Below are 17,110 nucleotides of genomic sequence, written 5' to 3' on the forward strand. Positions count from 1 at the left end.
ATAAGACAGTTATTGAAGACCTTTCATGGGATTGCATTTGGGGTCCTTTGGATCAAGGTCACTGTTACTGATAGTAGAAACTCAGACTACATGCAATTAGGTAGAAAAACACACAACAAGCAACAACTAAGCTTACATATAATTCTCACAACACGGGTAAAAGTCTTCTGTCAATTATTATACCCCCACAAACGAATTTTTGGTACACAGGTGTAACATCAGAAGATACAGGTCAAGTTCGATATTGGGGCTGGTGGGGCCAAGGTCAAGGTCACTGTTACTACAAATAGAAAAACGGTTTCCGGACGATAACTCATGAAAGGCTTGACAGATTTGAAATTTTTTTGGTACACAGGTGTAACATCAGAAGATACAGGTCAAGTTCGATATTGGGGCTGGTGGGGCCAAGGTCACTGTTACTAAAAATAGAAAAATGGTTTCTGCTTCATAACTTTAATTGGGCATGAGATATTGTGATGAAACTTGCTGTATAGGCAGCCTCTGTGAAGACAATGCTTGTGATTGAAAATGGGGCCAGTGGAGTAAAGGTTTTTGTGCACTGTTACGAAAATAGAAAAACGGTTTCCGGACAATTCCTCATGAAAGGTTTCACAGATTTAGAAGATGCAGTGTGCAGTAACCTTAGAGTTATGGCCTCTTTTCAAAGGAATGGTTTGCCTTTCCTGTGTCCAGGCGGCATTTGCGGGTATTTGTCACTCCTGTGACAGCTCTAGTTGAAACCTGGTTTTGTCGCATTGTGGCTGTTCTTGTTTCTTATTGCGACAATAACTTATTTTTTTATTTTCAAATTATGATGAAACTTGTTGACAATGTTAGTGGGCATTAAATCTTTATTAAGTTTGATTGTGAGATAAATTGCAAAATAAACTTGCTGGTTTATACCTTGTACATACAATTACTTAAGTATTTATCATTTAATCATAATGAAATCTGATTGCAGTGTTTGTTCTTAAAATGTTCAAGCCAGTTCGGTTTTCATATGAATTGCATTAGTAAAACCAGAGTTATGCCTCTTTTACATTGAAATACAGTTCTTGTTATTGCAGTGTTCTCAGTTAACTAAAATATTTTACATAAAAATTGGAATTATATTTCGTTTGGTTTGACTATGACATGGGCTCAAAATAGGCAGCATATCACATTCTGCCAACTTCTAGTTCTACATGAATCATGAATCATGGAACTTGGTCAGAATGTGTGACTATTAAATATTGGTCAAGTATGTTATAAGTTATGTTAGATCATGTTTGATCAATTGGTAGTTCATTGATTTGCCATACATTCTTTATCAAGAATAGTCAACTTCACATTTAACCTCACCTTAGAACAAAGTGCTCAAGGTAAGCTGTTGTGATTGGTCTGTGTCAGTTGTCCAGCATCAACAGTTGCTTCAAACAACATCTCCTTAACAGTTTGGAAATTTAGCTATGTGTTCTCAACTATCAAACCTACTTAAGTTATCAAGTTACCGTATTATACTATATATAGGACGCTAGCATAGATAGGACGCAGGCAAAAAATATGGTGAGAAAACAGAAAAAAACCTTAATACAAAAGAAATTTGATATCTGTCTTGTGTACTTCGGTAATTATCTTCATATTTCAGTGATTTAACGTGTTTCGGTATGTCAAGTATCTGCCATATTTGTTTTGACGATTTTTTTTTTTCTGATCATGAAAATGGCAAAAGTCAGTATAAACCATACAATATTAAACTTTATAGCAAACTACTTTGTGTTTCTTTGTTTATTTTAAGAAATTTATACATTAGACACAATGCGCATGAAAAGTAACAGTAACACAAATAATAGCACAGGTAAGAAACAACAGTTTTTTTATTCTGTCATCCTGGTGACATTAATGATATAATGCACCAGTCAATTTTAGCCAAGCCCCCCCCTCCCCCCCCCCCAGGTCGGGGGAATAGCGGGGACTTTGACTTTCGGTCCAGCCAGCCCCAGCAAAAATCCCCACCCTGCTGGGATGAACTGTAGATAAAATCCCCGCAAAATGCCCCCACACCCAAGGGACCTTAGGTTAGGCCCATTCCCCGCTACTTTTTGCGCAAAGACAAAACCACTGCATTCACCCGGCACTGTGGGTCCACCTGAAAGGTAAACACACGGCCCATTTCCCCAGCTATCCCTGGTATTCCACCGAACCTGGGGGGCCGTGGTTACAATTATCTGGTGCATAAGTCTTAAAGTATGCGTGAATGTTATCAAAATGTCAACACCCTCAGCTAAATATAAAAACATGTGGTAAATTGTGCACAAACAACCTAACATCACAATAGTTTGTTCTATTGATGTCTTTGTAATGTCACAGACAGCGGGTGTTTTTCACACCTTCGCACATTTGAAAAGCTTTCATAGTGGCAATACTACTACTTTGTGATAAGCACATTCCTTAATTAATATTTCAAAACAGTAACATTCAACAATACATACGACCAAATATTTTGAAAAATATCGAAACGTTAAAATCGTGAACAACGTTTAACTGATATTTACCTTCAGTCCAGTTAAAGAGCTTGACTCGCATCGAGTTTTTATGCCCCCACAAAGTGGCGGCATATAGGGTTGCCCTTGTCCGTACGTACGTCTGTCTGTCTGTCTGTACGTACGTACGTACGTACGTACGTCCCGAAGATTGTTTCCGATCTAATTCTTGAAAACTGTTTGTCCAATCCTCACCAAACTTTAAACACATGTTTGTGACCATAATATCTTGATCAAGTTCGATAGTCATGGAAATCGCTTTAGTCATTTAGGAGTTACGGCCCTTTTTTGCCAAAAATACTTCAAAAATATATGTTTCCAATCTAATTCTTGAAAAGTGTGTGTCCAATCCTCACCAAACTTTACATACATGATTGTGACCATAATATCTTGATCAAGTTCGATAGCCATGGAAATCGCTTTTGTCATTTAGGAGTTACGGCCCTTTATTTGCAAAAAAAGACTTGAGATTATCCTGAATAATCATTATGGCTTATTTTCTGTGACAAAAAATCGAAGTGGGGGCATCCGTGTCCTATGGACACATTTCTAGTTGTGTGTAGCGTCCATTTATGTACATGTGTTTACAACTTGATAGTTGTTTTCTTCATAGGACACCGTACCGGTACTAACCCCTTTCTGACAGTGCTCAGAGTAGTTCGGCTTGAAAAAGAGTCTTGAGAAAAAAAAAAAAAAATCCCTCATACATAAGATAGGACCCAGGCAATTTCCCCCCAACATTCTAGGGTAAAAAAGTGTGTCCTATATATAGTATAATATGGTAGATTACACTATATTGAATATAATACAATTTATTGGCCTTTATTATTGTTTTAAGTTTTGCGTTTTTGCACACATAGATCAATATCTTGGCAATACTTGATATTTTGCATTGAGACTCAACCAGCCAACCTTCTTGAATAACCAAGTATGATAACTCCATGTTGCATATAATGTAAATTATTGTATCAAATCAGGGTTCCCACGCTACCGGGAAAACGGGAAAAGTCAGGAATATCGAAAAGTCTGTTCCCGGTCGTGAAAATGCCTTGAATTTTGCGATTACAGGTTAAAATCGGGGAAAAGCCGGGAAAAGTAATATTTAAAGTTCGAACTGTTTTGGGTACGAAACTAGTAAAAGTAAGTACTCTCGATCATCTAGACGCTTGCATCTGACACTGTTCTGTTGAATTGACTGATCAGAGCGGCTGAATGATCGAGACTACCGTAATTCACCTAAGAGTTCGGACACTCTAAATATTTGGACACCCATAATTATTTTCCAAAATAATTTATTTTGCGTACCTAATTTTCGGACACCCAAAGGACATCAATCATAACTTTCACAGTTACCAAGTTTCACAGAGGAAGATTATTGATTTTTATCTATACAATGCCTGGCTAGATTACCGAACTGTATACACCACTGTGACAATTAGTTACTACCCATCCTAAACGATTTATTGCCTGTTGAAAAGGAAGTGTGATATATTTATTGGAGGATTAAAGAAACAACAAGGGCAATCAAGGGATTAAGAAAACATAGACATGACATGTTTGTAAAACGATCTGCCAATAAACTTTCAAACTTGTACCACACTTTTAGACTGTATGAAGCAATAATGTACAGTTATACATTAATCCTGCATAGCAATGTCCATGCTCTCCACCAGATCCTCGTGGGTATAACTGTGAGTTATGTGACGTAACACAGTGTGACTCTTTGATCTAAAGCCCATAGAATGTGTTGATTCAGTTCACTGCATGTATAAAATGGTGTTTTAATTAACTTGATGAAGGATTTACATTTATAGGCGTAATAAATAAGTTTATGACCATTGATTACTACGGATGAATTAATAAGTGGTAAAATGCAAACATGAAGAAAAAAGGCAGGTTAAACAAACATGTAAATAAAATGTAAAAATGGTAATTTTCTATGTATTCGGACCGCAAAAAAATAAAATAATTTAAGGTGTCCGAACTCTTAGGTGAATTACGGTAAGAAGGTTTCCGTTACAACATGCAAGCGTTTATTTGTCACTGCCGTCTGCATTTAAAAGTTATTTTAAACAAGAAATTGGCCGCAGTTTGTCGGGATTCGCGTTATATACGCTGTCAGTAAGAATCGTGGGTGCTATATACAACGATATTTTTAATCTACAGTATGCTAATGATCATGGATAATTAGCGATCCATGCATTCATCGAAATATATTTTAATACGTGAAATTGGCCCTAGTTCATTAAAATAAACTTGAGATACACTGTCAATAACATACATGAATGTTAATTGCAATGATCTTACTAGTCTGCAAAGTGCTACACAGCCTGGCGAATATTTGCTATTCATGTGTGAATCTTTGAATGATCATGCCTTTAGACTGACCTTGCTTGTATTTATAGACATTGAGAAGACCACAGTTCTTTGGCCAGTAGACATCATAATAGTTTTAAACTTGTGCAAAAAAGTCACTTATTTTGCATTTTCACCCATGGATTGATGAAGATTGATGGACAGATATAGCTGAATTGCATGCTCATTGATGCAAGTAGATTTTTTTAAAGAGAGTTCAACCCCTTTAAAATGACACTGGATGTTATGAGTTCAAGTTGTTCAATATTTGTTTAAAGCTTCCCTCTTACGACTTGAACAATTTGACAACTTTCTTACTTATGTCTTGGAACAAGCCAATTTTGGCAAAAATCCATGAAAACCAATTATTTAAGACTGCTGGCAAAAAGATAGATCACAGATATTTATATTTAAGATCAAAAATTGATGTTTTATGCATATTTATTTAACCGTTAATAAGCCATAAAACATAAATTTTCAAACATAAATATGAAAATTAGCGATCTGATCTTTTGTTGGCAATCTTTTATTGTTGGTTTGCAAATATTTACGTCAAAAGTTGATCTATCTCAGACAAAAAATGAAATAAGTTGTTAAAAAAGTATCTATGAGAGTGCAGCTTTAAAAAATGTTCAGAAAGTAAGTTTTTGTTCAGAGAGTAGAACTTTTTTTAATGTGATATTTGATTATATTTACCTTAAGCATGCATTTATCCACCAATTACAAAAATTGGTATTGTTAGGAGATCAACCGGCACCAAACCATGCTGGCTAATCAGGGTCCACACTGTTCTATGCACTATAGTAGGTAAGCCTTCAAGTTTCCAAGTAGCAAATACAAATAGCCTAGACCCTGATCATGCCAGCTGATCTGTGTCTACACTGTTCACAGAGGCCAACAGTATACAGTATGCTAAAGGTTAATCATGTTGTTCAATAAATGTCTAAGATGTTCAGAAAGTGAAAGGTTTTGTTTTTGAGAATAAAACCCTTTGAAAATGACATTTGATGTTATTTAACAAGTTGTTTTATAAATGTCAAAAATGGCAAATAAGTTATTTCGCTGAAATGTTTCGTTGTAATAACTGTGAAAAAGGTCGGGAGAAAGTCTGGAATTTGCAAAAAAAAACCTTGAAAAAGTCTGGAAAAAGTCTGGAATTTTACTTAAAGAAAAATGTGGGAACCCTGTTAAAATGTGTGTTTTCAGTTCGTTATCATGGTGTGTTCAAACGCAAAAACCCGGGCGTTATCGTAGAAAACGTGCATTATTCAGTAAATTCACGTGCCTTTAATGACCGGCTTTTTGTTTTGGGGCTGGCATCATAACAATGGCAGCTGAGCAACCTGGTTTCTGACCAAAAGTGGGTCAACGATGCCAACTTTTGCACCAAAACAAATTTCAACATATTATGTAGCTGTGTACAAATATGAACAAATCAAATGAACCGCATTTGACATACATATTTTCTTCTGAGTTGTCTTTTCCTGGCAAGCTGATATGTGTTTACTAGATAGTACGTTCTGCAGTTGTTTTGACTAATTGTTTGCTTTGAAAGCACTAAATTAAGTCTAAAACGTTCAACTCCTCCGAACTTTAGTTATTTCTATCGATTTTATTCAGAACAAACGACTTATATGGACATGATTCGATTACGTCGTATGCAACCATAGGGAGACATTGTTTTTGCCCTGTCCAACAGTCAGTCCGTCAGTCTGTCAGTCAGTCTGTACTTCACACTACGTTTCTGCTCAATAACTATAGAACGCTTAGACCCAGGAACTTCATACTAAGTATGCTAGTTGGTTATGACTAGTAGAAGACCCCTATTGATTTTGGGGTCACCTGGTCAAAGGTCAAGTTCGCCTTGACCTTGAGGTGAAGAACAGTTTCAGTTCAATAACTAAAGATTCTTTGGGTTCAGGAACTTCATACCTGGTTTGCTAGTTGTTCATGACTAGTAGATGACCCATATTATTTTTTAGATCGAAGGTCAAAGGTCAAGGTTACCTTCAGGTAAAAAACGATATGTTGGCATTGACCTTAAGCTTAAAAATGGTTTCTGCTCAATAACTAAAGAATGCTTGTACCCAGGAACTTCATATGCTAGTTGGTCATGACTAGCAGATGACTCCTACAGATTTTGAGATTAGTAGCTCAAAGGTCAAGGTCACCGTGACCTTGAGGTGAAGAAACAGTTTCTGCTCAATAATTAAAGAATTCTTGCACCCAGGAACTTCATACTTGTTATGCTAGTTGGTCATGGCAAGTAGATGACACCAACAGTTTCCGCTCTATAACTAAAGATCCTTTGGCCTTGAAAGTATATAAAAATTCTATTTTTAGCTAAGTCTATTTTTAGCCAAGTCTACATGAGCGAAGTCTATTTTTAGCCAAGTTTACATGTAAAGTCACCATTTCTTGTGAATGTTTGTTGAAATGATGCCCCTGGGGTCATTACTAGCCATGCCCTCGGGTTCACAGGTTTGGTATACTTAAATTTGGAAATGTTTGAAAATCTTTTTGATTGAAACAACTATGCAGACCCTTGCTATTTTTAATAAGGCTTAATTAACAGGTACGCTACCATGGTTGTTCAAATTATGCCCCTGGGGTCAAAACTGGCACTGCCCAGGGGGTCACAAGTTCCTAGAGACTTGTTTCAGAATTTTTTTTCAAAATCTTCTTGTTTCAACCTCAAGGCTCATACCTTTGATATTTGTTGTGGAGCATCATATAATGACCGTCTAGCAAAATAGTTGAAATTATGCCCCTTGGGCAGAAGCTGGCCCGACCCTTTTGACCTACTTTTTAGCTCACCTGAGCACAAAGTGCTTTGTGATCGGTCTATGTCTGTCGTCAGGCGTCCGGCATCAACAAATGGTTATAACCATCTTCTTCCCCTAAACCGCTTGGATAATTTTGGTGAAACTTCATAGGAATGATCCTTGGATGGTGCTTTTTTAAAATTGTTCAAAGAAATTAATTCCATGCAGAACTCTGGTTGCCATGGCAACCTAAAGGAAAATGTCAACAATTGGTTATAATCATCATCTCCTCCTAAACCACTTGGACATTTTTGATGAAACTTCATAGGAATGATCCTTGGTTGGTGCTTTTTCAAAATTGTTCAAAGAAATGAATTCCATGCAGAACTCTGGTTGCCATGGCAATCTAAAGGAAAATGTCCACAATAGGTTATAATCATCTTCTTCTCCTAAACCGCTTGGACAAATTTGATGAAACTTCATAGGAATAATCCATGGTTGATGCTTTTTCAAAATTGTTCAAAAAATGAATTCCCTGCAGAACTCTGGTTGCCATGGCAACCTAAAGGAGAATGTCAACAATTGGTTATAATCATCTTTTTCTCCTAAAGCGCTTGGACAATTTTGATGAAACTTCATAGGAATTATCCTTGGTTGGTGCTTTTTTAAAAATGTTCAAAAAAATTAATTCCATGCAGAACTGTGATTGCCATGGCAACCTAAAGAAAAAATGTCAACAATTGGTTATAATCATCTTTTTCTCCTAAACTGCTTGGACAATTTTGATGAAACTTTATAGAAATGATCCTTGTTGGGTGCTTTTTTAAAAATTGTTCAAAGAAATTAATTCCATGCAGAACTCTGGTTGCCATGGCAACCTAAAGGAAAATGTCAACAATTGGTTATAATCATCATTTCCTCCTAAACCACTTGGACATTTTTGATGAAACTTCATAGGAATGATCCTTGGTTGGTGCTTTTTCAAAATTGTTCAAAGAAATGAATTCCATGCAGAACTCTGGTTGCCATGGCAATCTAAAGGAAAATGTCCACAATAGGTTATAATCATCTTCTTCTCCTAAACCGCTTGGACAAATTTGATGAAACTTCATAGGAATGATCCATGGTTGATGCTTTTTCAAAATTGTTCAAAAAATGAATTCCCTGCAGAACTCTGGTTGCCATGGCAACCTAAAGGAGAATGTCAACAATTGGTTATAATCATCTTTTTCTCCTAAAGCGCTTGGACAATTTTGATGAAACTTCATAGGAATGATCCTTGGTTGGTGCTTTTTTAAAATTGTTCAAAAAAATTAATTCCATGCAGAACTGTGATTGCCATGGCAACCTAAAGAAAAAATGTCAACAATTGGTTATAATCATCTTTTTCTCCTAAACTGCTTGGACAATTTTGATGAAACTTCATAGGAATGATCATTGGTTGGTGCTTTTTCATAATTGTTCAAAGAAATTAATTCCATGCAGAACTCTGGTTGCCATGGCAACCTAAAGGAGAATGTCAACAATTGGTTATAATCATCTTCTTCCCCTAAACTGCTTGGACAATTTTGATGAAACTTTATAGAAATGATTCTTGTTGGGTGCTTTTTTAAAAATTGTTCAAAGAAATTTATTCCATGCAGAACTCTGGTTGCCATGGCAATCTAAAGGAAAATGTCAACAATTGGTTATAATCATCATCTCCTCCTAAACCACTTGGACATTTTTGATGAAACTTCATAGGAATGATCCTTGGTTGGTGCTTTTTCAAAATTGTTCAAAGAAATGAATTCCATGCAGAACTCTGGTTGCCATGGCAATCTAAAGGAAAATGTCCACAATAGGTTATAATCATCTTCTTCTCCTAAACCGCTTGGACAAATTTGATGAAACTTCATAGGAATGATCCATGGTTGATGCTTTTTCAAAATTGTTCAAAAAATGAATTCCCTGCAGAACTCTGGTTGCCATGGCAACCTAAAGGAGAATGTCAACAATTGGTTATAATCATCTTTTTCTCCTAAAGCGCTTGGACAATTTTGATGAAACTTCATAGGAATGATCCTTGGTTGGTGCTTTTTCAAAATTGTTCAAAGAAATTAATTCCATGCAGAACTCTGGTTGCCATGGCAGCCTGAAGTAAAAATTGCAAAACTTTTTTGGCAAATACTATGAAGCCTAGTGCTTAAATGTTTGGTGTGTAACATTGTCAATTGGTTATCTACCATGTTTATTCAAATTATGCCTCTGGAGAAAAATTGGCCTCAGACCGGGCTACAAGTTCATTATAAATACACTTTGTTAAAATCTGATAGTTATGTAAAGTATTTTCTTGAAACAAGGGTAGCAAGTCTTGCTATATGGTCTCCCTTTTTGTTGGAGATTCCACTACTTTCTATTTTTAGTAACAAGGAAATATATTTTAAATTTTATCAAGTCTTCAACAAGTTCTTTCAGTGTGCAAGCAATTTAACATAGTTTTGTCAGTGTGCAGGCAATTGAACAAAGTCCTGTGAGTGTGCAGGCAACTGAAAAAAGTCCTGTGAGTGTGCAGCTATCTGTACCAAGTGCTGTCAGTGTGCAGTCAATTATCAAATCTTGTCAGTGTGGTGCGCAGGGAACTGAACAAAGTCCTGTCAGGTTGCAGGTGAGAATCAAATTCTGTCAGTGTGCAGTCAATCATCAAGTCCTGTCAGTGTGCAAGAAACTGTGACAAGTCCTGTCAGTGATTATCCAGGCAACATGTTTGACCAGTATGTTTTTATGACCCCAAAGGTGGGCATATTACAGTCGCACCTTCTGTCTTTCTGTCCGTCTGTCCTCTGTCTGGCTCAATAACTCGTGTCCGTGCTGTAACTTTCCCTTGTATGGACTGATACTAATATAACTTGCCACATGTGTTCCACATACCAAGACGACGTGTCGTGTGCATGACTCGTGTCCCTCCCTCTAAGGTCAAGGTCACACTTAGGTGTTTATTCACAATGGAATGCTGCATATAAGGACATAGAGTATAGGTTGTGGTGTTGGGGCTGTAACTTTCTCTTGTATGGACATAATTTAAAATGACTTGCCACATGTGTTTAACATATTGTAACGTGTGCAGAGTGTACCGAGCAGCTGTACGCTATTTTATCAAAGTTATGACAGAACTCTTTAATAAATGACAAAAGATGAAACTATATAATAATTTTCCTCAAGGTATCTTGACCTTGTGATTGTGTACAAATGATTTTGATTAAGCTCCAAATAAATTATCACAAAAAAATTATAGAAGTTTTGTATAAGTAATTTTCCTTTTACCAAAATTCAAGTTATTAAAATGATTTTCCAACTCTTTAAATCTACTGCTTTATCAGTGATCTCTGTGAATTAACAGAAAGCTGGGCTTTCTTGCATAAGACACAGAGTTGTATCTTTCAAAATTACAATACTTAAAATACTACTCAGTTATGATATACCAGATAGCCGAGCTTTCGTGGTAAATACATAAAATGCGTTCACTTTCTTTCTTTGCGGCTGCAATCTAAATATAAATATGCTCTAACTTCATCCAACAGGAAAGCAGAGCTTTCTCTGAAAGATTGCTGAAGTTCCAACTTACTATGCCTCACAGGATAGCTGAGCTTTCTAGCAAGAGCATAGAAGTGTAGACATTAAATTATCTATCGTATCTTTCAACAACAACCCGGTCCACTTGTCAGCTATTAACTATACATTATGTCAAAGCTGAGCTTTTCGGTAAATATAGTTAATATTTTAGATAAGCAACTACAAAGTTCAAGTTGATTAATACCAATTATTTCTTTGATGTAAGCTGTATGCCAACTGCATACAGAATGACGATACTATGAAAAACTCGGCTTTATATACGCCTCGAAAAGCGCTCAAGCAAATCAATGCTTTCATTGGTTGTTTAAACTGACTGTCGATTGGTTGAAAACGAAGCACTTTGATTGGTTACAATCAGCATTCTGATTGGTTAAAATTATTCTTATCACAAATAAACTTTTTAGGTTACAGTCAGCTATTTTAAACGGCTGTGGTAAATTCGTCACATTACCCACGCCTTTGACTTACTGCGTCCCGCAGTTACACACAAAAAAAAATCACCAATACATAACATTTGTAACTTTTATTTCAGTTTTAACATTCATTTGTACCGTGCGAGCCAAACAAACACCAACCGATCTCTTCAGGGAAGAGCATGCTTTTCCCTAAAGGGATCTGTTGGTTATTGTTTCATTATGCCAGAAAGCTCGGCTATCTGGTGTTTGCTTGTTTGGTCTCCCACGTTACAATATTAAGACGATGTGTAGTGTGCAAGACTTGTGTCGCTACCTCGAAGGTCAAGGTCACACTAAGTGTTGTTCACAATGGAATGCTGCATATATAAGGACATAGAGTATTGGTTGTGGTGTCCAGGATATAAATTTCTCTTCTATGGACAAATTTAAAATAATTTGCCACATGTGTTCCACATACCAAGAAGACATTTCACCTGCAAGACCAGTGTCCCTACTTTTAAGGTCAAGGTCACAATTAGTGTTTATTTACAATGGAATGCTACATAGAGTATAGGCTGTTGTGTCCGGGCTGTGACTTTCTCTTGTATGGACAGATTTTAAAATGACTTACCATATGTTTTCAACATACCAAGACGACATGTCGTGTGCAAGACCCATGTCCCTACCTCTAAGGTGAAAGAAACACTAAGTGTTTATTCACAATGGAATGCTGAATATAAGGACATAAGAGTGTTGGCTGTCAATTATGGGTGGTATTTTTTCTATGCTCAGAGGCAATTTAAAATAACTTGCAATATGTATTTGACACATATAGGCAAGATCAACTTTTTATGTACTTGTTCATTGGTCAATGTCACATTGGGGGCATTTGTCATATACTGTGACAGCTCTTGTTCAATATTCTTTGAGAAAGAAGCTATATTCATAACAAAAGTTAAACTCTTTTACTCAGGTGAGCGATTTAGGGCCATCATGGCCCTCTTGTTTATTTTTGGAGCTTCAGTAATAAAATTTTGACCATGTGCACAGTTTTGCAAATGAGCATCAATGTTGTCCTCTTATGTCCTTGACCTTTTGACCAACTTTTTAATTTTTAAAGGTACAGAAATGAAATTTTGACGATGAGTAGAGTTTTGAAAGCAAATATTTTTTACCCTCAGATTACCTTTACTTGGCACATATTAAAATAGTTCATGCAACTAATCTGCTTACAATACTTTCTGTCATCAGATGTTGAACATGCAGCATTTTTTAGCTAACCCAAACACAAAAAGTGAACCATATATTTGTTGCCTATTACTCATACGTACATGCTCTGGATTGAAAATGACCACAAGAGCCATGCCAGTAGAGCATATAGGCGCTCTTGGGCCTCTTGTTTTTGGTTAAAAAAAGGGTTGGTATTGGGGTTTATGAATCTGAAAAAGGTTCTCTAGCCACATGATTGTTTGTATTCTATTTATATTGTTTTGCTAATAATTATGTATAAGTTTCTCTTTTGAAATGTGAACACTTATTCTTTTAAATAACTGTGTTTATAGCTTTTATTGCCTCAACACTTCTAAATTATTTTAGATTTTAGATATAATGAATGCTCTTGATTTTAAAGCAATAACATTAAAAGCATATCATCGTGTCAAAACATGCATTTGAGTGTGTGCATGTGATTTTGTACTTTGCCCGTTTCTACGAACTATGTTCATGTGTGCATGTGTTATATTTTCAGAGCCTCATCCCCGTATTTATCCGTGGATTACGGCAGGTAGATAATATTCCACCTGCCCTTAATTGCTCCTCAGGGCTTTAGTAATTCACAAGAGAGGTGTTTCCAACCTTTTTTAGAATCTGGTAGAATCTTCAGTATTACAGACTAGCCTTTGCTTGCATGCTGTTATCTCATCCTAGTTAATTAAGGGGTCATCTCTGTACAAAATTAAAGTGACACTCTGTTCAAAATTAATACATAAACATGTGTTACAAACCAAACTTTGAGTGATAAACCTTTAAACTACTTACTAAATAGTGCATTTATAGAAAATATGAATTTCTGATAACAAGATTTTAACCATTTATTTCATAGCTGAAAACGATCAAAATATATTTAATGATTGGTAAATGCTAAAAGATTTACAGTGATTTACTATCGTTGCATAGGGTAGAAATACTGTGTTTTCTGCACTTCTTTCAAATTAATCTCTGTATCCTTCAAAAGAACCATAGATAATGACATTTATGTATCTTTTTTGGTATATTAAAACAATTGTATTAATTGTGTTAATTCTTATTTTGAAGTAAAAGTGCAATTTTAGGTGTTTTCTCAAGTTATTTCTGGGAAACTCAAATAATAAAAAGTCAGTAAAGTTTTAACACATGCTCTTTTATAAGGTTAAATTATGGTATAGATAAATGGAAAGTTAGTGTCACTTTTCTTCAGAATTACAGGGATGACTATTTGTAGTACTGGAATGGGCAAACATCTCTTGGGGTTAAGTCGACCTTCCTTGTCTTTGCTGACCATAACAATTTCTGGCTTATGGTATCTTCTTTTGTCACTTTTCCTGACTGTATCATTTTTGTCACTTTAAATTTACACAGAATATGTTTGTGATGTTTATTTTTTTCTTTCTGCTTGTTTAATATTTGTGTCAGTTCCAGGGCTGAATTCAAGGTGTACAACCCTTATTAAAATTACCCATTTACAATGTTCAACTTTGGTGACCTAAAAACTGGTATTATTTAAACTGATTTTCTTCATTAGTGAAGAATACTTAATACAACCTGCGCCCAGGTTATATAATTTCCAGATAGACATATCTGTGGCTGGATGTGTGCACATATTCTATTGCAGAATCCTGTAATGCATGTAGCTCCATAAGTGTTGTATGTGCACAGATGAAACTTAATAAGAATGTTGGTCAACATGGCAAATTGTGCACCTGCATTTTGTTTGAAATTTCACTTAGCTGAAGAAGAGTAATGGCCCATTACTAAGTTAAAATGTTCTGAAAAAGTAGCAGTCCTACACCCATGAAATTTTATTGGAATCCTGGTCACCATGGAATATTGTGATCTCGCAATTTGTGTGTCATTTCACTTTGTCTAACATGAGTAAATAATGGTCGGAAATATTGTGTATTTTAAAGGTACAGAAGTTTTACACCTAAAATATGAAACTTGATGAGAATGCTAGTCATCAGGGCTTCAAAAACCAGCAATTTGCCGGTCTGGACGATTTTGACCAAGCCAGACTGATTTCAGTTTCAAAAAGTGTAAAAGAAATTGGTCTGAAATTTACTCATTTCTTTTTTGTAATTTTGGTCCAAAACGACTAAGTCAGTAAAAGTTGTAGAAATTGTAATACACAAACATTCATGGGTCATTCACACATTCAAAACTACCCCCATTAGGTCATTAAAGTGTCTTAGTTACCATGAGATCGATGTGACCAGCTGCTTTTACCGCTACGCTGATCACTCTATAGCCTATCTGTTAATTAGCAGACGCTTGCAATCGGTCCAATCACGTGTTTTGGTATTGGCAGAAGACAAAATTAAACAAACTATGTGTTAATGATGTGTTTGCAGCTATCCTGATTAAGTGTTAAAATCGGTCCATATTTTCACATGGCAATATGCTATTTCGTTGTCGATCATTACATGATATATCTGTTTGTTGATTACCAAACAGGTTAATTTGAATTGTAATAGAGAACCATTGCTGGTTAAAAACGGTTTTAAAGATAAATGCATTTGTCATTGTTAATCCGTGAAAGCATTAAAAATCCGAATTAATTAACCTAGTAATATATAGGATATCAACAGCGACACGCTTGATTAACTACATAGTCTGAAAGCAGTGTGCGCCGCTTCGGCCACACCAAATTAAGAATTTGTACATCAGATTTCCCGCACCTATTTCTTAAGAAAAGCAAAAAAAAAATGTTTGTTTTTTTATCACTTGCGCCCGCACCATCTGAAAAAAATAGTTGTTTTTTTTAAGAGCGCTAATTTGTTTAGTAGAATGTAGCCTTTTCCCTTAAAGCACCGGCTAGTCTCAATCATGCAGCTGCTTTATAAGAGTCAATGAACGATATAGACCCTGATACAAGCATCTAGATGATCGTGACTAAATTGCCAACATGAAAACATTTATTTAACTTCCTGATTACTGAAAATTACATGAACAAATGACAATTCTACCACTATTTAAAGTTTGATTAAATTTTGGCCAAATGTGTTTGTTTTAATTTGGCTTCCGCTGAAAGTAAACGTATATTTACTGGGCAAGAAGTGCAGAATTTCATCGTGAATGACAGTGATTATCCAAAGTTTGAATTTGGTTCGGACATGTTTGACGGGAATTCGGAAGACCGATACCTTGAAAAGACAGTTTCAAATTGGTCATCTATATCAACTACACCTGTCCAGGTAAAAACTTCAGGTGTGTATTTTAACTTCTTTGTTGTTGGCAAATATGATGTATTTTTAGCTTGACTATTTGAAGAATAGGTGGACTATACTACTCGCCCCAGCATCGGCGTCGGCGTCTGGTTAAGTCCAATACCCTACATTCAATTGACTTAATACTTAAAGCAGTTGTTCAAGGCCATCACATGATGAGGCTAGATAACTCCATATTATTCTTTACACAGATTATGGCCCCTGATTGACTATGGAACTTAGGATAAAGTTTTAGGGCAAGTTGGAATATTTATTAATAACTTCTATATCCTTTGTTCAATTGACTTGATACTTCACACAGTTGTTCAGGACCATCACACAATGAGGTTACATAACTCCATATTATCCTAAATACAAGTTATGGCCCCTGATTGACTTAGGTTAAAGTTTTAGGGCAGGATAAAGTTTTAGGGCAATTTTCACTTAAAACTCCATTACCATTCATTCAGTTGACTTAATACTTCACACAGTTGTTCAGAGCCATCACATAATGAGGTTAGATAACTCCATATTATCTTTTATACAAATTATGGCCCCTGATTGACTATGGAACTTAGGTTAAAGTTTTAGGGCAGGTTGGGATATTGTTTAATAACTTATATACCCTTCATTCAATTGACTTAATACTTCACACAGTTGTTCAGGACCATCACCCAATTAGGTTACATAACTCCATATCCTTAACACAAGTTATGGCCCCTGATTGACTTAGGTTAAAGTTTTAGGCAAGTAAAAGTTAGAGCAAGTTGGGATTTTAATAAAAAAAACTTCTATACTGTTCATTAAATGCACTTAATAAAATTCAAAATTATTTACGACCATCTTACAACAAGAAACATAACTCTGTTTTAAGCCTAAATACAAATTATGGCCCTTGATTTTTTTGATTTTTTTTTTGTTTTTTTATTTTATTTCCTTTGAAAGGCATATTTGTATATTCTTAACCACATTTTCATAATGGGAAATCAAGTTATTTGAAT

At 35.6% G+C, this 17,110-nt stretch overlaps 1 protein-coding gene across 10 annotated transcripts in view; it reads left to right on the top strand.

The window, feature by feature from the left end:
* The window catches only part of LOC128238309 (mitogen-activated protein kinase kinase kinase 15-like), a 280,117-nt gene that overhangs the window by 189,234 nt on the left and 73,773 nt on the right, over positions 1-17,110 (top strand). For 6 of the 10 annotated variants that reach the window (XM_052954094.1, XM_052954098.1, XM_052954096.1 and 3 more), the window contains one exon: positions 13,397-13,432. The exons of the other annotated variants lie outside the window; for them this stretch is intronic. In XM_052954094.1, coding sequence (XP_052810054.1) covers positions 13,397-13,432 — 36 coding nt within the window. The remainder of the gene's footprint in view (positions 1-13,396; positions 13,433-17,110) is intronic. 10 annotated transcript variants of the gene reach the window in all.

Source organism: Mya arenaria, chromosome 6 (genome assembly GCF_026914265.1).
Source record: "Mya arenaria isolate MELC-2E11 chromosome 6, ASM2691426v1".
Taxonomy (NCBI): Eukaryota; Metazoa; Mollusca; class Bivalvia; order Myida; family Myidae; genus Mya; species Mya arenaria.